The 23635-nt window shown below is 40.6% G+C and overlaps 4 protein-coding genes across 12 annotated transcripts; 2 read left to right on the forward strand and 2 right to left on the reverse strand.

Annotated features, from left to right (window-relative positions):
• Positions 1–288: 288 nt before the first annotated feature.
• Positions 289–1188, reverse strand: LOC132258083 (asparagine--tRNA ligase, cytoplasmic-like; the record flags this gene model as incomplete). The annotated part of the gene is given in 2 exon segments (XM_059755187.1): positions 289–396; positions 399–1188. Coding segments are annotated over 2 exon segments (858 nt in total), but the record flags the coding sequence as incomplete, so codon positions are not given.
• Positions 1172–5024, reverse strand: LOC132257306 (nucleolar protein 6). Its single transcript, XM_059754161.1, has 4 exons — positions 4903–5024; positions 2325–4834; positions 1797–2265; positions 1172–1733 (listed from the first exon to the last, which is right to left on the reverse strand). The coding sequence occupies exons 1-4, from the start codon at positions 4930–4932 to the stop codon at positions 1350–1352; spliced, it is 3393 nt and encodes a 1130-aa protein (XP_059610144.1). The 5' UTR covers positions 4933–5024; the 3' UTR covers positions 1172–1349.
• Positions 5025–6996: 1972 nt separating this feature from the next.
• Positions 6997–10478, forward strand: LOC132257308 (neprilysin-2-like). The gene is made up of 8 exons (XM_059754166.1): positions 6997–7222; positions 7304–7515; positions 7583–7759; positions 7826–8043; positions 8751–8909; positions 9014–9423; positions 9492–9742; positions 9813–10478. Exons 1-8 carry the CDS (start codon positions 6997–6999, stop codon positions 10149–10151), a joined length of 1992 nt encoding a protein of 663 aa, XP_059610149.1. The 3' UTR covers positions 10152–10478.
• An 890-nt stretch (positions 10479–11368) lies between these two features.
• On the forward strand, positions 11369–23456 carry LOC132257491 (neprilysin-2). 9 transcript variants are annotated; one of them, XM_059754422.1, is made up of 13 exons: positions 11369–11497; positions 11616–11921; positions 18512–18645; positions 19790–19927; positions 20063–20308; positions 20390–20601; positions 20669–20845; positions 20912–21129; positions 21487–21645; positions 21811–21840; positions 22285–22694; positions 22763–23013; positions 23084–23456. In XM_059754422.1, the coding sequence occupies exons 2-13, from the start codon at positions 11893–11895 to the stop codon at positions 23420–23422; spliced, it is 2343 nt and encodes a 780-aa protein (XP_059610405.1). In that variant the 5' UTR covers positions 11369–11497; positions 11616–11892; the 3' UTR covers positions 23423–23456. The 9 variants fall into 9 exon arrangements, with proteins under 9 accessions (XP_059610405.1, XP_059610406.1, XP_059610407.1 ...); XM_059754423.1 differs by having other exon boundaries at positions 11842–11921; XM_059754424.1 differs by having other exon boundaries at positions 11855–11921.
• Positions 23457–23635: the final 179 nt, after the last annotated feature.

Genomic DNA, 23635 nt, shown 5'->3' on the forward strand with positions numbered 1-23635 from the left:
ACTTCATAGCCACCGATTATATAAAATATATTATAGCAATTCAGTATCAGAGGGACTTTTAGGCAGAATTCTTATTAAGTTTCCCTTTACATGCGTTGGCAAATGAAATAACAATATTCTATATTAATTCCATTTTAATTACAACTAAGGAAATTGTGTAAAAGTTATTTTTGTGGTAATTTATGTAGACAGAATAATTTTGAATGATAATGATTTGAAAATTACATTTTCTCTAAGTGGTTTTTCTTCAATTTGGCGGTTGAGAAGTGAAAAGACGTGATAATCCAGCGAACACAAAGTGCTAAGTCTCAAAAGTTCTCAGGAATCTCTAACCCTCGAGAAGTTCGTCGTAGTTGGAAATCCTCATGAATTCGCCGACAATTTCTCCCACTTCGACAGCAGAACGCCCACGTTCTCAGTCAGCGAGGCGTCTTCCGGGCAGCGAGACATGTAGAATGGCTTGATCTGAGGTGGGAAGCAACACAGCATGATGGGCTCGTTGATGGCGTCGGTAATCTTGCGCTCAAGCGCTTCTGGGATGTTCTCACCGTGTTCAAAGAACGTCCCGTCGTCCTTAGTCACATTGTTCTTGCGCAGCCACTTGAAGGCATCGCTGTAGTTCATCCTGCGAAAGGGTCTCTTAGGCGGTAGGAAGCCCGGATTGAGCTTCTCCACAAGATGTCCGTACGCGACCTTCAGCACGCGCTCCACCACATCACAGACGAGATCCTCCAGTCTATCCAACAGATCGTCGGACGTGATGAAGGGACACTCGCCCTCAATGTGACTGTACTCAGCCAAGTGGCGGCGCGTCCTGTTCTGCTCCGCCCGGAAGCTCTCCGCGATGCAGTACACGTCCCCGAGCGAGGGCATGCACGTCTCTAAGTTCAGCTGAGAATAAGCCTGCTCACCGAAGAAGTCTCCAGCTTGTGTTTGCACGATCATTGGAGGATTCACTTCCGTTTATCCACGATCAGCATAGTGACTGCGGAAAGCCTGGATCAGGATCTTCGATGTGTTCTCGCTGCGAATCATGATGTGCCTGTTATCCAGCTGCACATCTTGGTGCGCTTCTTCATTGAGAATCGTGTCCGCCCCGCCGGCAAGAGCTAATCCTACCAATTCCCAGTAATCCACATGCAACTCGTGGCCTCGACGGGCAGTTTTACTCGTAGTGTGATCAACATAAGACCTTTAACCCATCCGTGAGACGACGAAAATGAAATGACTGTTCAAATTTCTTAATGAAGTCAATATTTTCTAAAATTCTGTATCAAATCATCTGTATGATAAAATCTTTATATTCAAGAAAAATTCAAAGGATTCAAGTTTCAAGTTCATTTGATTATTTACCGCTTCCTTATTATTTCCAACTCCAATCCTTCCCCCATAATTTCGAAATCCCTCACAATCTTTTCCGTATGCAATTGAATTTGTCCATCTGACTTTGTTGTGTGTCCATTCAGAGTTGATATTCGAAAATCCGTTCTGTCTCCAATGTTGGGCTTCCAAAACACTCCAATCACGTCTTCCTTCAAGGGATTGGCAAAGAATAGCGCCACTGAACCAAATGCAGAGCGCAAATCCTCCAAGAACCGCTTCGCAGGACTGAATTCCACAGGAAGTCTCTTCTTCTGCATCTCTTTTGTTGCATTTTGTGCCTCAAAATTCACATTTCCAGCGTCAATTTTGATCACGACATCGAAGGAGTCAAATTGATGCTGCCGGAAGAGCTGCAAATAGATCAATGTTAGTGTTTATGCATGCTATTTATTACAAGTTTCTCTTCAGCAGACCTTTTCAACTTCCAACACACCCGAAACGAGATCATTTTCCACACTGTCCAGCATTTGCTTCGCCAGCAATGAAACTCTCACGAGAACCTGCAGAATTGGGGCGGATTTGCTCCAAATGCTGTGTTTGCTGCTGTCGAAGGAAGTCACAATTGTCAGTGGTGGAAAATTGTCTCGGGACGACAGGAAGTTGCCTTCCATTTTGGAGATCTCTTCCTGACTCAGAGATTCATTGAAATTGACAATTATCATCTCACTCTGCCAATTTGTGTAGGCAATCAAGTGTAGAAATCGCAGGAATCCCACTTGTGGCTGAAATGCAGGCAAAAAGGCGCCACCTTTAGTGAACAGCGACGCCACAAGGAGTTCTGTGCACTCATCTGGCCAGAGGTGTTGATCAAAGAGTTGCCAATAGAGCCACCTCTTTGCCAGGCAAACAGTCGGTCCGAAGGAATTGAATTGTTGATGGATTCTGTAAGAACAATCAATCAATATGCATATCATTTCATCTCTCTAAACAACTTCACTTACCCATTGAGAGCACTTGAGAGGCGTGGCAAGATGAAGAGCTCCTTCTCGAACTGAACACTTTCCGGTGAATCTCTCTGCTTACTGATTCCATTGATCAGCACTTGCTTTCGCAACATGAGCTCCTTTGTGTGCGCCAACTTGAAGCGGAAGATGAAGCCTTCTTTGAGAATTTCTATAGCATTTCCAGACACTCTGCTGAATTTCACACCACTCTTTGTCAACTTCTTAGCCAATTCCAGGTAAAAGGCTTGCTTCAGTTTCCCAATCGCATCGACATCGTCTGGCCACTTTCCACTCACGCTCAGCTGAAGGACACCGTCGTAAATTTGCTTGCCGTAGAAGATTTTCCACCCCTCATGACTGACACAGTAGCCATTTGGGAAGTTCTCAATGGGATCACAATACCGGAAGACAGCAGATGTTCCCTGAACACCTGTAATTTCCAACGGAAGATCCTCGAGACTTCGCAGAATTTTGCCCAACGCATCAAACTCCTGAATAACATGCAGAGACATCATTTCTGTGTCATATCCATCACGATATTTGCCACCTTTGGACGATTCACTTGCCGGAATCTCGCAATTCAGTTGATTTCCCACATAAGTGCAGAATTTTCCGACACTCTCTTCACTCACTTCCAAATGGTGAGACAGCAAATGCCTCACAATGTCTCGGCAAATCATTCTCTTGCGCGTGAGACTGCTCGATGACGGTGCCCAGACGCAGGCTTCAGTTATTGAGCCATCCTTGAATCGTCGAAGTTGAGACTTTTCGCCCCAAAAACTGCGGAACTCCAGTGCCTCAGGTTCATTGGCTTGAGGTCCTTTCACCACCACGTCCAGCGCTTCCTTGGGATTCACAATCAATCCAATCGAGAGCGTTGCAGAGTTATTCACCGGCTGAGGATCTTCATTGGCACTCCATTTGGCTTCCTTCAACGCAAGAGGACACAGGGATATGACTCTGTTCGAGAGTCCCTTCCTGACGATCTCTAATATCATTTTGAGAAGTCTAGGATACCAAAATGTGCAATAATCCAGAATATCCGCATGTGAGGAGCTCCTCTGCAAAGCCTCTTTCACAGCCTCGTCAACTGTAATGTTCAGGATTTGATCATACTGAAGGAATGATGGAATTGTCGACATGAAGAGACACTGAAATCTATTCACTGATGAATTATCCAGGATATTCAGTGCAATTTTTGCCTCCAATTTCACCCTCTTGTACACATCCTGTGACATGTTGTAGCACAAATTGAGAAATCCACTTGAATCTGTCATCACAACGTCGAAGAATTTGTGAAATTCATCCATTTTCGGCTGATTTTGTCCCTCATCTTCCTTCACCAGCAAGCAAAGTCCCTTTCCCAGCTCATTCCACTCACTGTTGGCCAGAAATGTCCACACGATTCGCACTAATTGATAACTACTCACATTTTGGGTCATCTTTCGCGACTGGATCAGATATGCGACAAGGATTGTGGCGAGATATCCCGAAAAACCACAATATCCTCTATCTAATTGCCGCTGCTTCAGCCAAATTTTCAGCAAAATCACACCATCGCGAATATTTTGCCTGTCTCCGAGAGCCGATGCGATGTACTTTTCATTCCTGAGCAGCAGAAAATCCTCCAAAATCGACGAATTGTAGTGAGGAGTTGGACATTGATCGGTCTGGACGTTTTCTGGCATTCCTTTGATTATATTTGGTCTCACATTGTTCCTCTGCGGAATGAATCTCGTCAGTTTGTACGTGTTCACTTCGCAGCTCAGGCGAATGGCAAAAGTAACGTGTTTGTTCTTGCCAGGATTTGACAGCAAAAGTATTGGTTTCAGAGGATCTCCTCGAGAATACATAAATTCTCGCACTGTTGCCAATTCTGGACATTCATCCTGGAGATGCTTAAGGATGTAGCATAAGTAGAGACCTCTCTTTCGATGATAAATCATGTTGAGATTATCATCAGCCTTGTAAAACTCTTTTGGAACTTCAATACAAACATCCACATTAAAGTGATTGCCCAAGATTGTCCCCAGACTTTGAGATCCTACAATCTGTGCTGGCTTTTTGGGTGCCACAAACTGGAAGGCGCCCTTTGTTTCTTCCAGAAATGATGTGTCCAGTGAGAGTTTAATATTTCCCCGCCAAGAAGCATCACTCAAGCTATGTTTTTCCTTTCCGGATGGCAATTTCTTAAGCAATGCATTGAATTTCAACACCCAATCCTCAATATAGGACTTGTGCTTGTTCTGTAGTATCTTCACCTCCTTCAGCATCTCCTCAGTTTGCATCTTGAAGAGATTTGAGTGGTAGAGATTGCCAACTTCCTTGAGTTCATTGATTTCAGCCACAGAAAATGTTTTATGCTCCAATTTTGCATACTTCGGCCTGGAGGATCCTTTGGCAGTGGGTCGGGAGAGCTCAGGATCAAGATCTCCATCACTGTCGCTGTTCTCAAGCATCTCCAAGTCATTCCCGGAATCTGAGTCAGACTCAGAAACTGTGACTTCCTGCAGGAAGTAGAAGAGAACCAAAGGGAATTTCATGAAGGAATTCATAATCGGTGTTCCTATATTACCTTCAAACTCACGAAATTCTTCCTTTTCATCGTGAAACGCCGTAAAGCAGGAAAAAATCACACCGCAAAATAAACCAAGAACATAAACTCAGAAATCCACGTGCGATTGAAGTGACAGAACAGGCTTTCCACCGCTTGCTGCAGAGGTCGCTGCTGGCGGTGAGTAGGAATTTGTAAATTGGCGCGTCGATTTTACACAATTTTCCCGCGTCGTGTCACGCAGTCGTGCAATTCCCTCAGTCAGTTCTGTGAGACCGGTTGAGGCGAATAGACATCCAATCTCACCAGTAGCATCATCTCCTCTGTGACCGTGAATCATTCTTCAAGCTGCTGAACACAAATTTGGCTTCGGTGACCCCGGTGAACTCCATTTAGTGTACCTCTTTATTAAGTATGTGCGAGAGTTCAATTATGAAATTTGTAAATTGTTTGTTGTTAGTCGCTAAGAATTACGCTATTGTGATTATATTGTCTTATCACAGATGAGTGATTGTTGAATATTTTAGGAAAAGCATCACAGCTATAGTGAAAATATTCGTCTCAAGAGAAAAATCAAATGTGCTCCACCCACTGCAAGTGAGTGCTTAATCGTCAATTTTCTCATTCTTGAGCGAGAAAATATCTTTCAATTCGCTTGTTTTCATCTATCTTCAATCATTTCACAAATGGGCAATTGATACATAAATCAAATGAACAATAGTGGAGAAATTTTTGCCAATTTAAATCACATCACTCTTCTCAATGTGTATCTATTTACCTCGACACCACTTGTTGGAGACCTTGAAGATTAGCCATCAATACGGAAATATTCGATATTTAATTAATTAATCTGAATGTAGGGAATTCACTGGCGACGCAATAAAACACAGAAACCTAGATTTCATCGGGCCAACATCCAAGAAGCATTTCAGTTGTTATGTCCGTGAATTGATGACGAGACACGCGCGTTTGATATCATCTTCTTTCAGTTCATTTATCACCTCGTGGATTCTCGTGGGTGGATTAAAGTTGAGTATGAGAAAAGAGGTAGCGAGATACAGAGGGCAGATGTTCGCATTCACCAAATTAAATGGCATTTTCACTGCGATTTTCGCCTTATTTTCACCGCTGCTCTCCTTCTTCTCTCTTCTCATCACCTCAAAACCTCTTCTTTTATTTTTTTTATTTTTCTTTTGCTCACAGAAATCCCAGTTGGTGGAAGCGCCGAACTGCGCTGGAGAAGGCACTGATTCTGATCAGTATTGTTGCCGTAATAGCGATATTGGCATTAATAATTGCTCTCGTGGCTTTGGCACTAGTCACAGTAGTAGACAGCAGACGTGAAAGTACGTATGGAAATTTAATTCTCAACCAAAAATCTATTTAAACAACACATTAAATTACAATTTTAGCAGAGCAAAACATATTGACAGTCCTATAAGACGTAGAAAGAGAATCTCTAGAGAAAAATATCATTGTTCAGTGATGATCAAATGCCTCGATGATACCCCGAAAAGAGATCAAATGACAATTGTCTGTTTAGTGATTCTGAAATGAACGTCTGTAAACTCACAGAGACAATATTATATCGCATGCGTGATAAATTCTGATCTTTGGATGAACTTCAAAATTTCGTTTCAATTATTTCATTTATAAGACGAAAGTGGTGCTTGATTGTACATTTAATTCTAGTTATATTAGCCAAAGTCTGTTGTGGTGCATATGTGTGAGAACTGCTCGAACCAATTGTAATGTGATCGGTGTGATAGATGTATGCAAGTCCCTCACTGTGTGATGGGATAAAGATCGTGGCTTGGTCTTGACAAGACACGTAGCGCCGCGAAATGTCGGACTTCATTTGTGTTCTTCTTATCTTCTCCCTCATGAATTTAAATAATATTCCGCGTCTCTGTTTAGATTCCATAGAAAAAACCACCGCAACACTAGAGGGTAGTCCAGGAAAGAATCAAGATGTTTGCTTAACACCCGGTTGCATTCACGCGGGTGAGAGATTAATTTTATATCTATCTTCAGTGTGTTTGCAGAACTCTGTGGATTACAATGAATATTGTATAATTATATAATATTTCAATAGCTTCGCGTGTTCTGGTCGCCATGGACCCGGAAATTGAGCCTTGCGATGACTTCTACACGTTCGCCTGCGGAACTTTCCTAAAAGAAACCAATATTCCGGATGAGAAGGTGTCAGTGAACACCTTCATGATTACTTTGGATCGAGTCAAGGAGCAGTTAAGGACGCTTGTGAGCGAAGAATCAGCGTCAAATGAGGCCAAGCCATTCCGGTTGGCGAAAGATTTCTTCAAAGCCTGCATGAACAAAAGTGTGTTTAATCATCTATGTCTATAAAACATTACCTGATAGATTGACCCACAAATTCACTCTCCAACTCCCACCTTTGCAGCTCTGATCGAAGAAAGAGGCCTGAAGCCACTAAAGACGATTATGGACGATTTAGGCGGCTGGCCAGTGGATCGCGGCGATGCCTGGGATGAGAAATCCTGGTCATGGGTGGAAGCTGTGAAGAAGTTCCGCAAATACGGATACAGCGTGAACTACATTTTGGTCTTTCTTGTGGGAATCGATCTGAAGAAATCAACCCAGAGGATTATTATTGTAAATGTCACAATCTCACTTTCGATGGTGAGGAGGAAATTAATTGCTTTCTCTCCCCACATTTCAGTTGGACCAATCTGCTCTGGGAATAAGTCGCGAATACCTGATTAAGGGACTGGATGATAAGATTGTTCAGGCCTATTACAGCTACATGGTGGATCTGGCGGTGATTTATGGCGCGGAAAGATCACGAGCGGAGAAGGAATTGAACGAGTCACTGGCGTTTGAAATTAAATTAGCTAATGTACACTAAATCAGAGAATTTGCATGTTTGACAATGTCGTAATGAGAATTCTTCACACGTTTGCAGATATCATTGCCGAATGAGAAGAGACGCAATGCAACAACACTCTACAATCCAATGACTATTGCGGAAGTTCAGAAGGCGTACAACTATATTGATTGGCTGGATTACATCAATGCCATCCTTCCGGAAAGTCTGAAGGTCGCGGAGAAGGAGACGATTATCATCAGCGTCCCCAGCTTCTTCAAGGACTTGGAAGCGGTTCTCAAAGAGACGCCAAAGAGGTAATGACTTTGCCCAAATCCAAACACCATCAACAAGATAGATAAGGGATTATCGGGAAACTCAATTGACATTAGCAAATAGAATTTCCATCGCAGAGTAATATTATTTTAGGAAAGCTCAGTTATCGTGTTTCCACAAAAGCGCGCATAAAATGTTACTCTTTCTGTATTTACTTACACATATAAAATCAATGATCTTAATTCTTTTTATTGAATTTTACACACAACATGCGTAAATATTTATACTCAATTGATTAAATAAAATTATATTGTATTCCTTGGTCCACGATTACAGTGAGTGCTTGATCAGTGTACACATCATACTATTTTAGCAACAAGCTGTCTTGATAAATGTGTTGTATGTGTTCGATATTGTATCGATGACATCGCAGATGAATGGATTGAAGATGTGAATCGATATGTACAAATTCCATATTGTAGCAGATCAAGATCGTGGCCAGGTCTTCTTTTCTAAGACACGTGTTGCCACAAAATGTCGGGCTTTGTTTTAACTCTCGATATAAAAATGTATGAGAAGACAGAAAGAAAACATGGTAAGGAGGCGTAAGCCAGAGCATTGGCAGTGCCGAACGACAAGAAATTCGTGCTCTCAGTGTTGTTAGTGCCACGGATGAACGCCTTACACTAAACGGTCACTGAGCCTCTTCAAATTTATTTTGAATACAGAATATCGTTCTCTTCCTCAGGACCATCGCCAATTACATGATGGGGCGAAATTTTGCCATCTCAGCCTTCTTCCTCACAGAAGAAGTGCGCAAGAGGCAACTCGAATTCACCATGGCCGTGAGCGGTAAGCAGCAGCGGGGCCCAAGATGGCAGGAGTGCGTGGATGCGACGGCTGGCAGGTGAGATTTAGTCAATGGTGGTGCAATTTCTCTCACCTGTGGATTGAGCGTCTATATTAAAAACGTTGTGCTAAATCGCACTCTCAATTTCTGACCTACTGCAGCTTCTCGATTGCTTTGGGTGCTTTGTATGTTCGCAAGCACTTCCGAGAGGACGCCAAGAAAACCGCCTTGGAGATGGTCAACGGCATTCGCTCGGAGTTCCAGAAAATCCTCACCACGGTGCCATGGATGGACGATAAGACAAGGAAGGCGGCATTGGCCAAGGCCAAGGCTATGACCACCCACATTGGGTACCCTGATGAGATTATGGACAACAGCAAATTGGAGGAGTGCTACAAGGATCTGAAGATTGATTCTTCGAAATTCTTAGAATCAGTGCTGGCCGTCACTGTCTTCGGAACGGATTACGCCTTCAACAAGTTGAGGCAGCCCGTGAATAAGACCGACTGGTTGACCCGTGCTAGTCCTGCCATCGTCAACGCCTTATACTTAGCTCTCGAGAATAGTATTCGTATGTTAATCACACATTAATTTTGGTGATCCGCTGAGAATTCACGCATTTCTTTTTCATTTCTGCAGAATTCCCAGCAGGAATCCTCCAGGGTCAATTCTTCTCGGCCGATCGTCCTCGCTACATGAATTATGGTGCTATTGGATTTCTGATTGGCCACGAAATCACTCACGGCTTCGACGACCAGGGACGTCAGTTTGACCTGGACGGAAACCTCGTGGACTGGTGGGAGCCCGACACCAAGAAGGCATACTTGGAGAAGGCGTCCTGCATCATTGACCAGTACGGCAACTACACCGAGCCTTCCACAACACTGCAGGTGAGTTTCTGGCGCGCACAATTGAGGGACGTGATAAGAGTGAAAGTGTGACTGAACCTTATTGTTGCAGCTCAATGGAATCAACACACAAGGGGAGAACATTGCGGACAATGGCGGTGTCAAAGAGTCATATCTGGCCTATCAGAAGTGGGTCGAGAAGAACGGACCGGAACTCAAGCTTCCTGGACTCGATTACACACCACAGCAGATGTTCTGGATCTCTGCAGCTCAGACTTGGTGTGAGGTGTATCGTCCAGAATGGATGAAGATCGTAATCATTACGAACGCCCACTCTCCTGGTAGATTCCGCGTCAACGGTCCACTGAGCAATTTACGAGCCTTTGCGAAAGACTTTAATTGCCCAGAAGGATCTCCAATGAATCCCACCCACAAGTGTGAAGTGTGGTGAATGAATTTGTAATAATTATTACAATCATAAAAATTTTATTCTACCTCGTGCAAGCGGGTGACTGAGGTCATAATTAATACACAATGACTTAAAAAACTTCTCCTTTAGCCCTATTTTCTTTATTCTGACCAAGACTGTGCTTTATCCTAGCTTTATCGTAAAAAAAGAGCAACAAGAAAAATCACGCGGCAAAATAAACCATATAACATAACCTCAGAAATTCACGTGCGTATGAAGTGACAGATAAGACTTTCCACCGCCGACTACAGAGGTCACCGGTGGCGATGTGTGGGGAATTTGTAAAATTGGTGGGATATAGCTGTATTTAACCGTTACTGGTCGTATTCTGGAGATTTATTTATTAATTCGTGTTTATAAATTATTTCACGGGAAAAATAGCTGAAAGTAGAAATATAAAGTATGTCACATGACTTCCTAATAGAATGCACTGGCGTGTTTGACGAAAAACTTTCCTTTTGCTGCAATTAGAAAGTCTGGAAGTTGTGTCTGGAAATGCACAGCACTTGAGCATCTCAGAATTAGCAATAATCACTCTTTTTCTGCAAATTTCTTAAGTAATCATTAGTGTTTGAATGTCATCTTCATCAAATATTACTAAAATATGTGTTTTTAGTTCAGTGTAAGAATTTATTCTAAAATAATCTGTGCATAAAATCTCATCGGAGAGAAATTGCATTGCATATATTGTATGTATGGTTGGATAAAACACCCTCTCTCATATCTGCATGAATACATATAATGCTTAACCACTATAGTGGTTAATATCCCATATCCTTTAAATGTTGTTATTTTTCTGTCTGCGTGATAAATTTTGTTGATTGAACTTGAAAGAATTTATGTTTGTTTTCTTCAGCTAGAGGGTAAAGGATCGTGATCAAAATCTTGAGAATGCGAAAAAATAAAAAAAAAACGCCTCGAGACTCTTCGCATTAATAATTATATAGTGTTTTTGGCCAATTTTCAATGTGTCTTTTTGCCACTAAAGCCTTTTTTTCTCTCACTCTCCATACTGCTGTGTGTTTACCTTTTAAACGATTTCGAAAATGAAGAGAAAAACATTTTGTATAGGTATGCGGGGCGTACAATAATTCATTTAGAGCCATGTTGACGGCGGAATATACGAACGTTGAATCGCAAGTGTGACGCGACGCGGGAAATTTATATAAAACCGCCAATGCATGGAAGAAGTCAGTCAGTTCAGTGAGACCGGTTGAGTCGAATGGACTTCCCATCTCATCAGTAGCATCATCTCTTCTTGTGACTCATTTTCTTCAAGTTTGCTGAACACAAGTTTGGTTTTGGTGACTCTCATTTAGTGTACTTAAGTATGTACAAGAGTACAATTCCGAAATTTGAAAATTGTTTGCTTTATTGTTAGTCAGTAGGAATTACGCTATATTGTGATTATTATTGTCATAGATGAGTGATTGTTGAATATTTTAGGAAAAGAGCATCACAGCGATAGTGAAAATATTCGTCTCGAGAGGAACATCAAATAAAAATATACAAGTCATGGAACAATTTTGAGAATTAATGTTCAAAGCAACTTCAAGTGATTAATAGTGATTTTATACCTTCTTTTTCTGTGTTAGACTATTTTTTTGGTTGTTATCCAGTTTTTCACTGTCATTTTATTTTTTTGTTTCTCCACTGAAATCATAAATAATAGTTATTCTCGCAAGGGGACAATTACAATTGATAATTCTTCACGTGTGCTGTCATGACAAGTGCAATGCAGACTGTAATCAAGTGAGTATGCAAAGCATCAGGCTTCATCGCATTAACTTCATCTCTCTTGTCTGTCTTGAAATTGATTTCTATGATTGCGATGCGGTGGAAAAAAAAATTGTTGCTATCTTTGTTGGGGAGTGAAGAAAAAGTCGTCTCGTCATGGATTTATTTTTATTTCATGAGGAAATGATAGAGAAATCCTCCTGCGAAGCGATTATTAATAACGCACAGCGACTGAAAGATGATTTTTTGAATGGAAATTAAGCACCTGCCCAGCATTACTTTATCATTAGAAACTTTCTTCTGCTCCACCCTCTCTGCCAGTGAGTGCCTAATCTTCAATTTTCTCATATTTCACCGAGAAAATATCTTTCAATTTTTGCTTGTTATTCATCTCTCTTCAATCATATCGAAAATAATGGACAATTGCTATTTGAACAAGAGTGGAGAAATTTATGCAAATTTAAATCACATCACATCCAACTCTTCTCATTGTATATCTACTCACCTTGACACCGCTTCAGACCACATTGACTATATATGCTGGGGAATATTATTAATTGTTGTACGTTTAGAGTTTTTTTTTGCATTTTATAGCCCATGAAAATGAAACTTGCTTAATCATTTGCCAACTCTCAATCATAGTCAAGAGCTTGTGATGCCCGAGATTGCACAAAAAATATAAGTCTTACTTCAATATAGTGATTCTTCTAAACATATTATGTCTGCGTGGTTAGAATTCTTTTCACAGCATGGCCTATACCAACTGTTCCACATCGCCGACGCCGCAATTTGATCACATTCTGTAACGCACTTTACAATTCATAAAAGAGTAAATAGTGCAAATAGCTGAAAGGGGAGAAAAATGTCGTTTAGCTTTAAGTGTCTTTTAACGCTTGCAATTAATTATGAACCAATTGTACGGAAAACAATTTGTTTGTGTTTTTTTCTCTCTCTTTACTGCTTACGAAGAGAAAAACTTCACAATCTGTGACTGTTCACTAGTAATCTCAATCAAGAATCTAGTTTAAAGTATTTACAAATTGCTCAATTCTTCAGACATGTTTTCAGAGACACTCTGTAAGATCACTTAGAAGATTGATGCTAAATCAATCATTTTTATGCGCGGAAAAAATTCAAGGTATTTAGAGTTTCAACTTCCCACTCCCACTTTTGTTCTCTCATCTCTCCGGAACGGCGTATTCGCGCTCTTCACCGCGCTCTCTCTCCCTCTCTCTCTCTCTCCTCACTTGGGTTGGACTTTTGGGTATACATAGAATTAATTAGACGGTGAAACGGTAAAAAGTTGATGTTGCTGCGAAAAAAGGTGGAGAGCATTTTGGGTGTGCGCGAAAAACACTTAAAGTTTATTGTCAATATGGCATCAGGAAATTTGCATGGACGTTGTATAAAAATCAGCGGGTCAGTGTTGAAAGAATAACATAAAATCATGGATATTATAGTGTATAAAGAAATTTTTGTAAAATTATGCAATCAATGCCAATGCCAAGCAATTTTCCTTCGTATTTATGAACCACACACGTTCACAAATTGTGGTGTTTGGGGGGGAAAAAGAGAACCTCAAACCACCTTTTTTTCTTCTTATTCCTTAATGGGCTTCACAAAATATACAACGCGCAGTGTGGAAAAATATTGCAAACTTTTTAGTTACTGCTGGAAGACGAATTTTTGGTGCAAAAAGAGGGAAACAGATTTTATTATAACTTATATTGGTTGTCGATTTTTATCAATCGAGTTTCTTTTTTTTATTCGAAGGCAAATGACACTGTAACACTTAATTTTTTCACCTGATTGGAATATTTAATTAATTTCACCTCGAGAGAATTCACAAGCCACACAAGCACACACATTTTGTATGTACTTTATTCACACCACGAGTGCAATATTTATCTCGAATTATCGTACCTGTTTTTTTTTTCGAAGTATTAATGCCCAGTGAATTGTATTGTTAACAAGAGTCGTGGGCACTTTTGCTGCGCATTTTTGCAAATAAAGTCGGAACGTTGGTTGAAAATTTCACATAGTGTCTTTGGAATTTTACAAAAAACACGATAAGTAAAAGCTTTTTTGTGTTTAATGTGACTTTGGGATTCGCAGTGTATTTAGCTTTTTCTCATCCTTCCACAATGGAAGGGTGATTAATAGTTAAAAAAAAGTATATCAATAATCTTCCTCAAGGTGTTAGTTGTAGAATTATTATTTGCATACACTGGTTATTCCGGACGTTTTATCAGGAAAATCCAGATACTCGAACAATTAAGCTATTACATAAACCCTTTAAGTGAACGGGTTTTCAAGAAAACACTGCTCATTCATGCATTAAATCGATATTGGATCAATTTCAATTGATTGATCATTCAATAAGGCATGCCTTTTATATACTAAAATGTCCTTAAAGTATTTGGCGTCTTAAATAATGCGCAATATGTGTGTTGAGAGTAGCATTATGATAACAGATCAATAACCGGCCGGCTAGACTGGAAATAACACATGTTTTCGTGACTAGAGATACCTTGTAGCTCTGCTCAACACATCCATTCCAGGCTTAGTTTGATGACATTTGCCTTTTTCTGGGTAACACTACCGAAGAGCTGAAACACAAGTAATCCCTATTCTAACTGCCAGCATTTGGAGAGCATTACCAATTCAAGGTTGTTCCTCTGCACGAGTAGTAAACACGAAGGCATCGCTGTGTGTATACAGTGGCGAAAGAGAGGATTTTCTATGTACAAATAATGCCATTAGGTTCTTATGTGAGAAAACAGAGAGAGAGAGAGAGAGAAAATTGAGAGAAAGCAGAGAGATAGTCGGGGATGCTTTGCAATTTCTCTACGATATCCATGGCTTATCACACATTCTCAGCAGTGCGGGAGAAAATAGTCGCAGATTTCGTTTATGACAAAACTTTTTTATTGCTTCACTCTCTCAAGTGGCATCCTCTTTATTTATCGCCATTGTCACCAATATCTGTAGCTTCAACTTCTAATGCCTTTCTCCACTGCCAATCTACTTCACGTGGTGTTTCCTCGGCAATTTTCTCTTCTTTTTGTGGCACTGCGAGAGGCAAAGATATCCAAATGTGTGTCCTTCGTGGGTGATTCAGTGTCGCTCTCCATGTATACTGTTAAAAGTAAATGTTTGACTTTACGAACAAGTTGGAGGAAAATTGCCTAATTGGTATCATTCTGGAGAGCGAGAGGATGTGTGCGCGGCACTTTCACGTGAAAATTTACTTTTCAATATCAAACATCTGGGCTGGTAAATGCTATTAAGCTGCCTGATGCCTTTTTTCCACTCTTCAAATATTCTTATCACGCTCGCGGGCTTTCAGTACAGATTGTGTTCAGTGATAAAGGTTATTCCGTGCGCTTGTGTGCGAAGGAAACAGACTGGGTGCTTTATTGCAAATATTATTTACTGGGCGCAATCAAGTTCTGTGGCAAAATTTTCACAGTTGACGTCGAGAGATGCTCCTGTGAGTTTAGTTGTGCTCGATAATTCCGTGGTGTAGAGTCGCAAATAGTGGAAAATTGTTCTCATTTCTCCCAATTTGTTCGCATGGTGCAACATTGCATTGTGCTGTCTGTAGGTCAAATAATCGCACTCAAAGACACTCTCTGTCGGTGGGGAAGAAAGAGTGTGAATAAAATCGGACAGTTTATTAATCTCTCGTTTGTGCGTAGAGCGAAATCAATTTTGGCTGATAAATTAAGAAAGTGTGACCACACAGAGGAAGGGCATTTATCAAACGGAAAGCGAGAGAGAGAGAGAGAGAGAGAGAGAGAGAGAGAGTGATTGCAATTGAAAATTTGTCAATGTGATGGACAAATCGAATTTCCGCGAATTCATGTAACTTTCCCAAGTTGACTCCAAAATAAATGCACGAGACAAAAATTGTGTGTAAGGTCTCGAAATTATATTGTTAGCAGTTGAGTGAAATAACAATACGTGACACACTTTAAATGTTTTGTCATATTTTATTTCTTTTTCACCATTTTCTCTCACCAAACAATTATGTTTTTTAATTTGCTATTTGCATTGGACACACCTCGTTATGCACATGGGCAATATTTCAGGAAGGTGCACAAAAAAAGTGCTTGCTTGAGGAAATATTTCTTCACTTTTCCGTTTAATTGGCTATTATCGCCACCCAAATTGGCCAATATTGCTTCCGACTCGTGCTGATAGTGATGAAAACGCCACAAATACTAATCAATCACAATTACCCAGTGACGAATTGGATTAATTTCAGTGTGACGTGATAAAAGATTTAGCGAAGCTCTTCTATTGCCCATAAATATTTTTGAGCTTTAAATAAAGCGCGTCGAGAGTGGGGAATTAATCAAATGTGAAGCGTAATTCGACCAGAAATGGACATAATCAAATTCCCATTCGCAGTTGATTCTCGTTTTTTTTCGCGGTGTACCAACTAATATGAATACACGACACATGTCGCGGGGATTGGCGGTGGTTTTTTTTTCATCTACACAATATTGCCAATTTACACATTGTAATCAGCGATAAAAAGATTTTCACATAAAAGGTCAGAAACCACTAAGTGATGTGTGCGTGTGCACGTTTTCTCATGATTTCATCTCTTTTCAATCTCTTAAGCAAAAAATTTACCATTCTATTATTGCCACACAAGCAATTAATAATATTGAAGAGCAGAGGGGGGCTTATGTACAATATTATGAGGGTTTTTATGATTTTCATTCGTCTCTTAGATTGTTTTTGCGTCAATAGATTCTATAGTGTGTGTGTGTGGTTTGTACATAGTGAGTGGTGAAAAAAGTTTGGCTATTTAATGACTAATAAAATCGTGTGGATTTTATTGATTTACACTTGCGATCCTTGTAAGAAAAGTTGATAAATAAAACTAGAAATTTCTTATGAAAACACCCTGTAAATAGCATCTGGGCAATAATATCGAGTATGAATTCGTGCATAAATATCGCGTGACTGTAATAAAAATTTTGTGGCACTTGGAAGTCATTATTTCTTTTTACTCAATGAAAAGTTGCAAGTGGCTGTGATTTCTTCCTTCATAGATTGCATAGATTCGCGAGGAAAACTGTGAATATTATTGTGTACAAGAAGAATGTCTCCAACGCACGTCAGTGCTTTTCATACATCATCAATAGACAATGAAGTCTCAATCCGGTATCAAGCTTTGGGAAAGTAAGTTGCAATGTGACATGAAAATCATGCCCTTTAATTGGGAATTTAAGGGAAAGAAAACCAAACACATGTTTCAGCTTGTCCTACAATCAAAACTATTAATATGATTTACCTAATTTCTCTTCGCAATGAGATCTGCGGGGAATTTACCACCTCTTTATCTCTTCAAAACATTCTTAAACCCTAAATCACACTCCGAATGTGTAATCTTTGTTGGTCTTCAGAGCTTTGATCCCGGACAGTGTGTCAAAATATAAATTATTTCAAGGAAAATTTCCTGATTCAATTTACAAGTTAAGGTTGAACTCGTTGAGCTATTAATCTTCGCGGTGAGTTGAAAAAAAATACGTGAGATATAAATCTCATGTATATTTCTTTCACTTTGTTGGTGAATTGTGGGCAACATTAACCATTTCGTATTTACTCCACAAATTTAATGCGGAACATTAAAAAAATCAAACAAATTGATGCTTATCCTCTTGATTTTTTTTCTTCATTCATCTCACTGATTGCTCGCTATGTGGAAGTAACATATATTCGTGCAGATAAAAAACATCTGACGATAATTGCATCACAATTATGCCTGAGGTAAAAATACTGGAAGGAAATTGTAAATTTTGTAATTTGCCATTTCTTTATTTGTGACTTTTTGGGCTGAGTTTTGAGCGGCTTCTTTCAGGTGTTTAGAATGTAAAGAGAGAGAGTGTGGTGAATTATGTTGGACAGCTTGTAGATTAGCCATCAATATGGAAATATTTGAGATTTCCAGCACAGATTGATGAATTAATCTGAATGTAGGGAATTCACTGGCGACGCAATAAAACACAGAAACCTAGATTTCATCGGGCCAACATCCAAGAAGCATTTCAGTTGTTATGTCCGTGAATTGATGACGAGACACGCGCGTTTGATATCATCTTCTTTCAGTTCATTTATCACCTCGTGGATTCTCGTGGGTGGATTAAAGTTGAGTATGAGAAAAGAGGTAGCGAGATACAGAGGGCAGATGTTCGCATTCACCAAATTAAATGGCATTTTCACTGCGATTTTCGCCTTATTTTCACCGCTGCTCTTCTTCTTCTCTCTTCTCATCACCTCAAAACCTCCTCTCAATTTCTCTATTTTCATTCTCAGAAGTAATTTGCATAAAGATATAAGAAAAAAAGTATGTATAACAATTGTTCATATCCAGTGAAACACAAGTCTTCAACGTCTTCACTTAATGCATTTCGTGAGTGGCACGAGATGGAGTGTTTGAATGGTGGATTAAAAGAGCAAAATGCTCAGAGATAATTCAAACGCATTGTGTAATACACATAACTCAAATACGCACTCAATTGAGATTATTGTAATTATGTTCCGCTGTAGAAATTGAATTTAATTAATTTTCTCTATACGATTTACAGAAATCCCAGTTGGTGGAGGCGCCGAACTGCGTTGGAGAGGGCACTGACTTTGATCAGTGTTGTTGCCGGGATCGCGATATTGGCATTAATAATCGCCCTCGTGTCTTTGGCTCTAGCAGACAGCAGACGTGAAAGTACGTATGGAAATTTTATTCTCACCCAAAAAATCTATTTGACAGCGAAAAGGAGGCTTCACATCGCCTCAATCACTGTCTTCATTGTCTTCCAATCACCATCTTAATTTGCTGCATTAATTTCGACGTGAGTTTTTGGCTTTGTCTCGTGTTGCGACAGAATCACAAACAACACATTAAATTACAATTTTTGCCAAAAAGCAAAAACATATTGACAGATAGGACTATAAGGCGTAGAAAGAGAATCTCTAGAGAGAAAAATATTATTCGGGAAGAAAGATTGGACTTTGGCAACATCATCGTTCAGTGACCATTCACCTGCGAGTGAATGTTTTCTTTGCCCGAGGCGACTGTCTTTTTTTCTGTCCAATAAACTCAAAAAAGGTTGCAAAAATTTTACCCAAAGCAGGTTCTTTGGCTCTGAAGTCCATTCTTTGCGCGCAAACTTAACACCAGAGAGCACATCTTGGACGAAGAAAGGTGAACAACACTCTATGGTGGATATTTGGGTATATATTGATATACGCGAAGTGAATACTCAATCTCACATTCCCCGAGCTCTGAAAATTATTACACTTTGCAGAAGAAGCTTTTCGCAAATTCCTCAGCAATTCAGCTTTGCACGGGGCCCGTAAAACATTTCGCAAAGGCACCTCTCTCTCTGTCTCTCTCTGTCTTAATATTATTTCAAGCAATTAACACTGAAACGCATTGATGATACCCTCAGAAGAGATCAAACTACAATTATCGCTTTGGTGATTCTGAAATGAACGTCTGTAAACTCACAGCGATGATATCATATGGCGTGCGTGATAAATTCTCATCCTTGGATGAACTTGAAAATTGTTTCTCTCTCTCTTCTCCCTTGTGTATATTGACTAATTCAACTAATAATTATTGATCTCCGCCTCGATTAAATTTACTTTCTTCCTCGAGGAAATTCAAGTGGGGACAATGAGGCAAGCAGTGTCTCGTGAAAATAATTAGCATTTCAGCTTGATTTTTGCCAACAATTTGTTAGATATTGCTAGTAAATAAGCGAGAAGACGTTGAAATATGTCTTGAGCATCAGATAAAATATTCAAAGGCCACGATGAAGCCATTGCCAAAGAGAATAGATGATTAATTGATCATCTCTGTCTAGATGCCATAGAAAAAACCACCGCAGAAGCACTAGAGGGTAATCCAGGAATGCTCGAGGATGAACACAAGCAGTCTCCCAACCATGTCAGCCACAAGAATCAAGAAGATGTTTGCTTAACACCCGGTTGCATTCACACGGGTGAGAGATTAATTTTTTTACCTATCTTCAGTGTGCTTGTTTGTGTGTGTTCTGTTGAGTTTTGGTATCGCTATCAAGGTTGCAGAACACAGAGGATTACAATGGATATTGTATAACTATATAATATTTCAATAGCTTCGCGTGTTCTGGACGCCATGGACCCGGAAATTGAACCATGCGATGACTTCTACACGTTCGCCTGCGGAACTTTCCTGAAGGAAACCAATATTCCGGATGAGAAGGTGTCAGTGAACACTTTCTCGACCATCGGCGATCGTCTTCAGGAGCAGTTGAGGACGCTTGTGAGCGAAGAATCAGCGTCAAATGAGGCCAAGCCGTTCCGGTTGGCGAAAGATTTCTTCAAAGCCTGCATGAACAAAAGTGTGTTTAATCATCTATCTCTATAAAACATTACCTGAGAGATTGACCCACAAATTCACTCTCCAACTCCCACCTTTGCAGCTCTGATCGAAGAAAGAGGCCTGAAGCCACTTGAAGGTATTATGGATGCCCTGGGCGGATGGCCAGCGGTTCGTGGCGATACCTGGGATGAGAAATCCTGGTCATGGGTGGAAGCTGTAAAGAAGTTCCGCAAGTACGGATACAGTGTGGACTACATTCTGGACTTTAGTGTGGGAATCGATCTGAAGAAATCGACCCAGAGGACAATTGATGTAATTCTCGCAATCTCACTCTCGCTGCTGAGGAGGAAATTAATTGCTTTCTCTCCCCACATTTCAGTTGGATCAATCTGCTCTGGGATTAAGTCGCGAATACCTGATTAAGGGACTGGATGATAAGATTGTTCAGGCCTATTACAGCTACATGGTGGATCTGGCGGTGATTTATGGCGCGGAAAGATCACGAGCGGAGAAGGAATTGAACGAGTCACTGGCGTTTGAAATTAAATTAGCTAATGTACACTAAATCAGAGAATTTGCATGTTTGACGATGTCGTAATATTAATTCTTCACACGTTTGCAGATATCATTGCCGAATGAGAAGAGACGCAATGCAACAACACTCTACAATCCAATGACTATTGCGGAAGTTCAGAAGGCGTACAACTATATTGATTGGCTGGATTACATCAATGCCATCCTTCCGGAAAGTCTGAAGGTCGCGGAGAAGGAGACGATTATCATCAGCGTCCCCAGTTTCTTCAAGGACTTGGAAGCGGTTCTCAAAGAGACGCCAAAGAGGTAATGACTTTGCCCAAATCCAAACACCATCAACAAGATAGATAAGGGATTATCGGGAAACTCAATTGACATTAGCAAATAGAATTTCCATCGCAGAGTAATATTATTTTAGGAAAGCTCAGTTATAGTGTTTCCACAAAAGCGCGCATAAAATGTTACTCTTTCTGTATTTACTTACACATATAAAATCAATGATCTTAATTCTTTTTATTGAATGGGTCTCTAAATACCGTGAAATTTACAACATTGTTATTTACATTTACAAATGGAATTTCTCGCACGCACATGCGTAAATATTTATACTCAATTGATTAAATGAAATTTATTGTGAATACCGAACATCGTTCTCTTCCTCAGGACTATCGCCAATTACATGATGTGGCGAGTTTCGGCCTTCTCGTCCTTCTTCCTCACAGAAGAACTGCGCAAGAGGCAACTCGTGTACAGCACGGCCATCAGCGGCAAACAGGAGCAGGAGCCGAGGTGGAAGGAGTGCGTGGACATGACGAGTGGCAGGTGAGATTCAATTAAAGGTGGTGCAATCTTGTCTCACCTGTGGATTGAGCGTATATATTGAAGGAGTTGGCTAAAAATGTCCTTTAGATTGCCCTTGTGACCCCTATGAAAGCCTATCCAGATGAACATGGGTTAGCCTATTTCTCTCTTTCCAACACTTTCCAGGGAAGATGATGACGATGATATTGAGACTGGGTACGGATGTGTAATTATAATTTGGATTGTAGTCTAGTGAGGAGTCAAATTGTATTTATTTTGTAAAGTGGAAAAAAAGAACAAATTGGACAAGGAATTAGATGGCTAAAATGCATTCTTGTGTACGTGTGCTTAGCCTTGTTATTAGCTTTTGCTGGCAAATGTATAATATATTGGCTTATCATTGGTATGCCATCAGTTAATGAATGCTGTCTTTGGTGCTTTAATTAGAACAGAACTTTCTGGCTGCACTCTCTTGAGACAATGATGTGTGCATATTAGAAAAGTAGCATGATAAGACACTTTCATAGATGCGAAGGTGATGGAGATATTCTCTCACGAAGTTCTTCTCATTGTATTACCATTTTACATCGATGTTGTGAATTATTTTGTGTGTGGAAAACGTTGTGCTAAATTGCACTCTCAATTTCTGACCTTCTGCAGCCTCCCGATTTCCGTGGGTGCTTTGTATGTTCGCAAGCACTTCCGAGAGGACGCCAAGAAAACCGCCTTGGAGATGGTCAACGGCATTCGCTCGGAGTTCCAGAAAATCCTCACCACGGTGCCATGGATGGACGACAAGACAAGGAAGGCGGCATTGGCAAAGGCCAAGGCTATGACCACCCACATTGGGTACCCTGATGAGATTATGGACAACAGCAAATTGGAAGAGTACTACAAGGATCTGAAAATTGATCCGGCGAAGTACTTGGAATCCGTGCTGGCCATGAATGTCTTCGGAACGGACTATGCCTTCAACAAGCTGAGGCAGCCCGTGAACAAGACCGACTGGGTGACTCATGCTCGTCCTGCCATCGTCAATGCTTTCTACTCATCCATCGAGAATAGTATTCGTATGTTAATCACACATTAATTTTGGTGATCCGCTGAGAATTCACGCATTTCTTTTTCGTTTCTGCAGAATTCCCAGCAGGAATCCTCCAGGGTCAATTCTTCTCGGCCGATCGTCCTCGCTACATGAATTATGGTGCTATTGGATTCGTGATTGGCCACGAAATCACTCACGGCTTCGACGATCAGGGACGTCAGTTTGACCTGGACGGCAATCTCGTGGACTGGTGGGAGCCCGACACCAAGAAGGCGTACTTGGAGAAGGCGTCCTGCATCATTGACCAGTACGGCAACTACACCGAGCCTTCCACAACACTGCAGGTGAGTTTCTGGCGCGCACAATTGAGGGACGTGATAAGAGTGAAAGTGTGACTGAACCTTATTGTTGCAGCTCAATGGAATCAACACACAAGGGGAGAACATTGCGGACAATGGAGGCATCAAGGAGTCATATCTGGCCTATCAGAAGTGGGTCGAGAAGAACGGACCGGAACTCAAGCTTCCCGGACTCGATTACACACCACAGCAGATGTTCTGGATCTCTGCAGCTCAGACTTGGTGTTCCGTGTATCGCCCAGAGTCGATGAAGATGAGAATCACCACGGGCGTCCACTCTCCCGCCCAATTCCGCGTCCTCGGACCACTGAGCAATATGCGAGACTTCGCGAAAGACTTCAGTTGCCCAGACGGATCTCCAATGAATCCCACCCACAAGTGTGAAGTGTGGTGAATAAATTCCTAATTAATACAAGATGATATATAAATTATTTTTATTACTTTGTATTCCTTTGCTCTGAGAACAAAAAATGCATCATTATGTAATATTGTACTTAAGGCACAGAGTTTAACAGCCTATTAAAACCTTCCAATGTAAAATGGGTATTTCTTTTTTAGAGAAATGACACTCTATGTGCAGAAATTAATGTTATATCGATGGATGAAT

This window comes from Phlebotomus argentipes, unplaced genomic scaffold (assembly GCF_947086385.1).
Source record: "Phlebotomus argentipes unplaced genomic scaffold, Phlebotomus argentipes genome assembly scaffold_4, whole genome shotgun sequence".
Lineage (NCBI taxonomy): Eukaryota > Metazoa > Arthropoda > Insecta > Diptera > Psychodidae > Phlebotomus > Phlebotomus argentipes.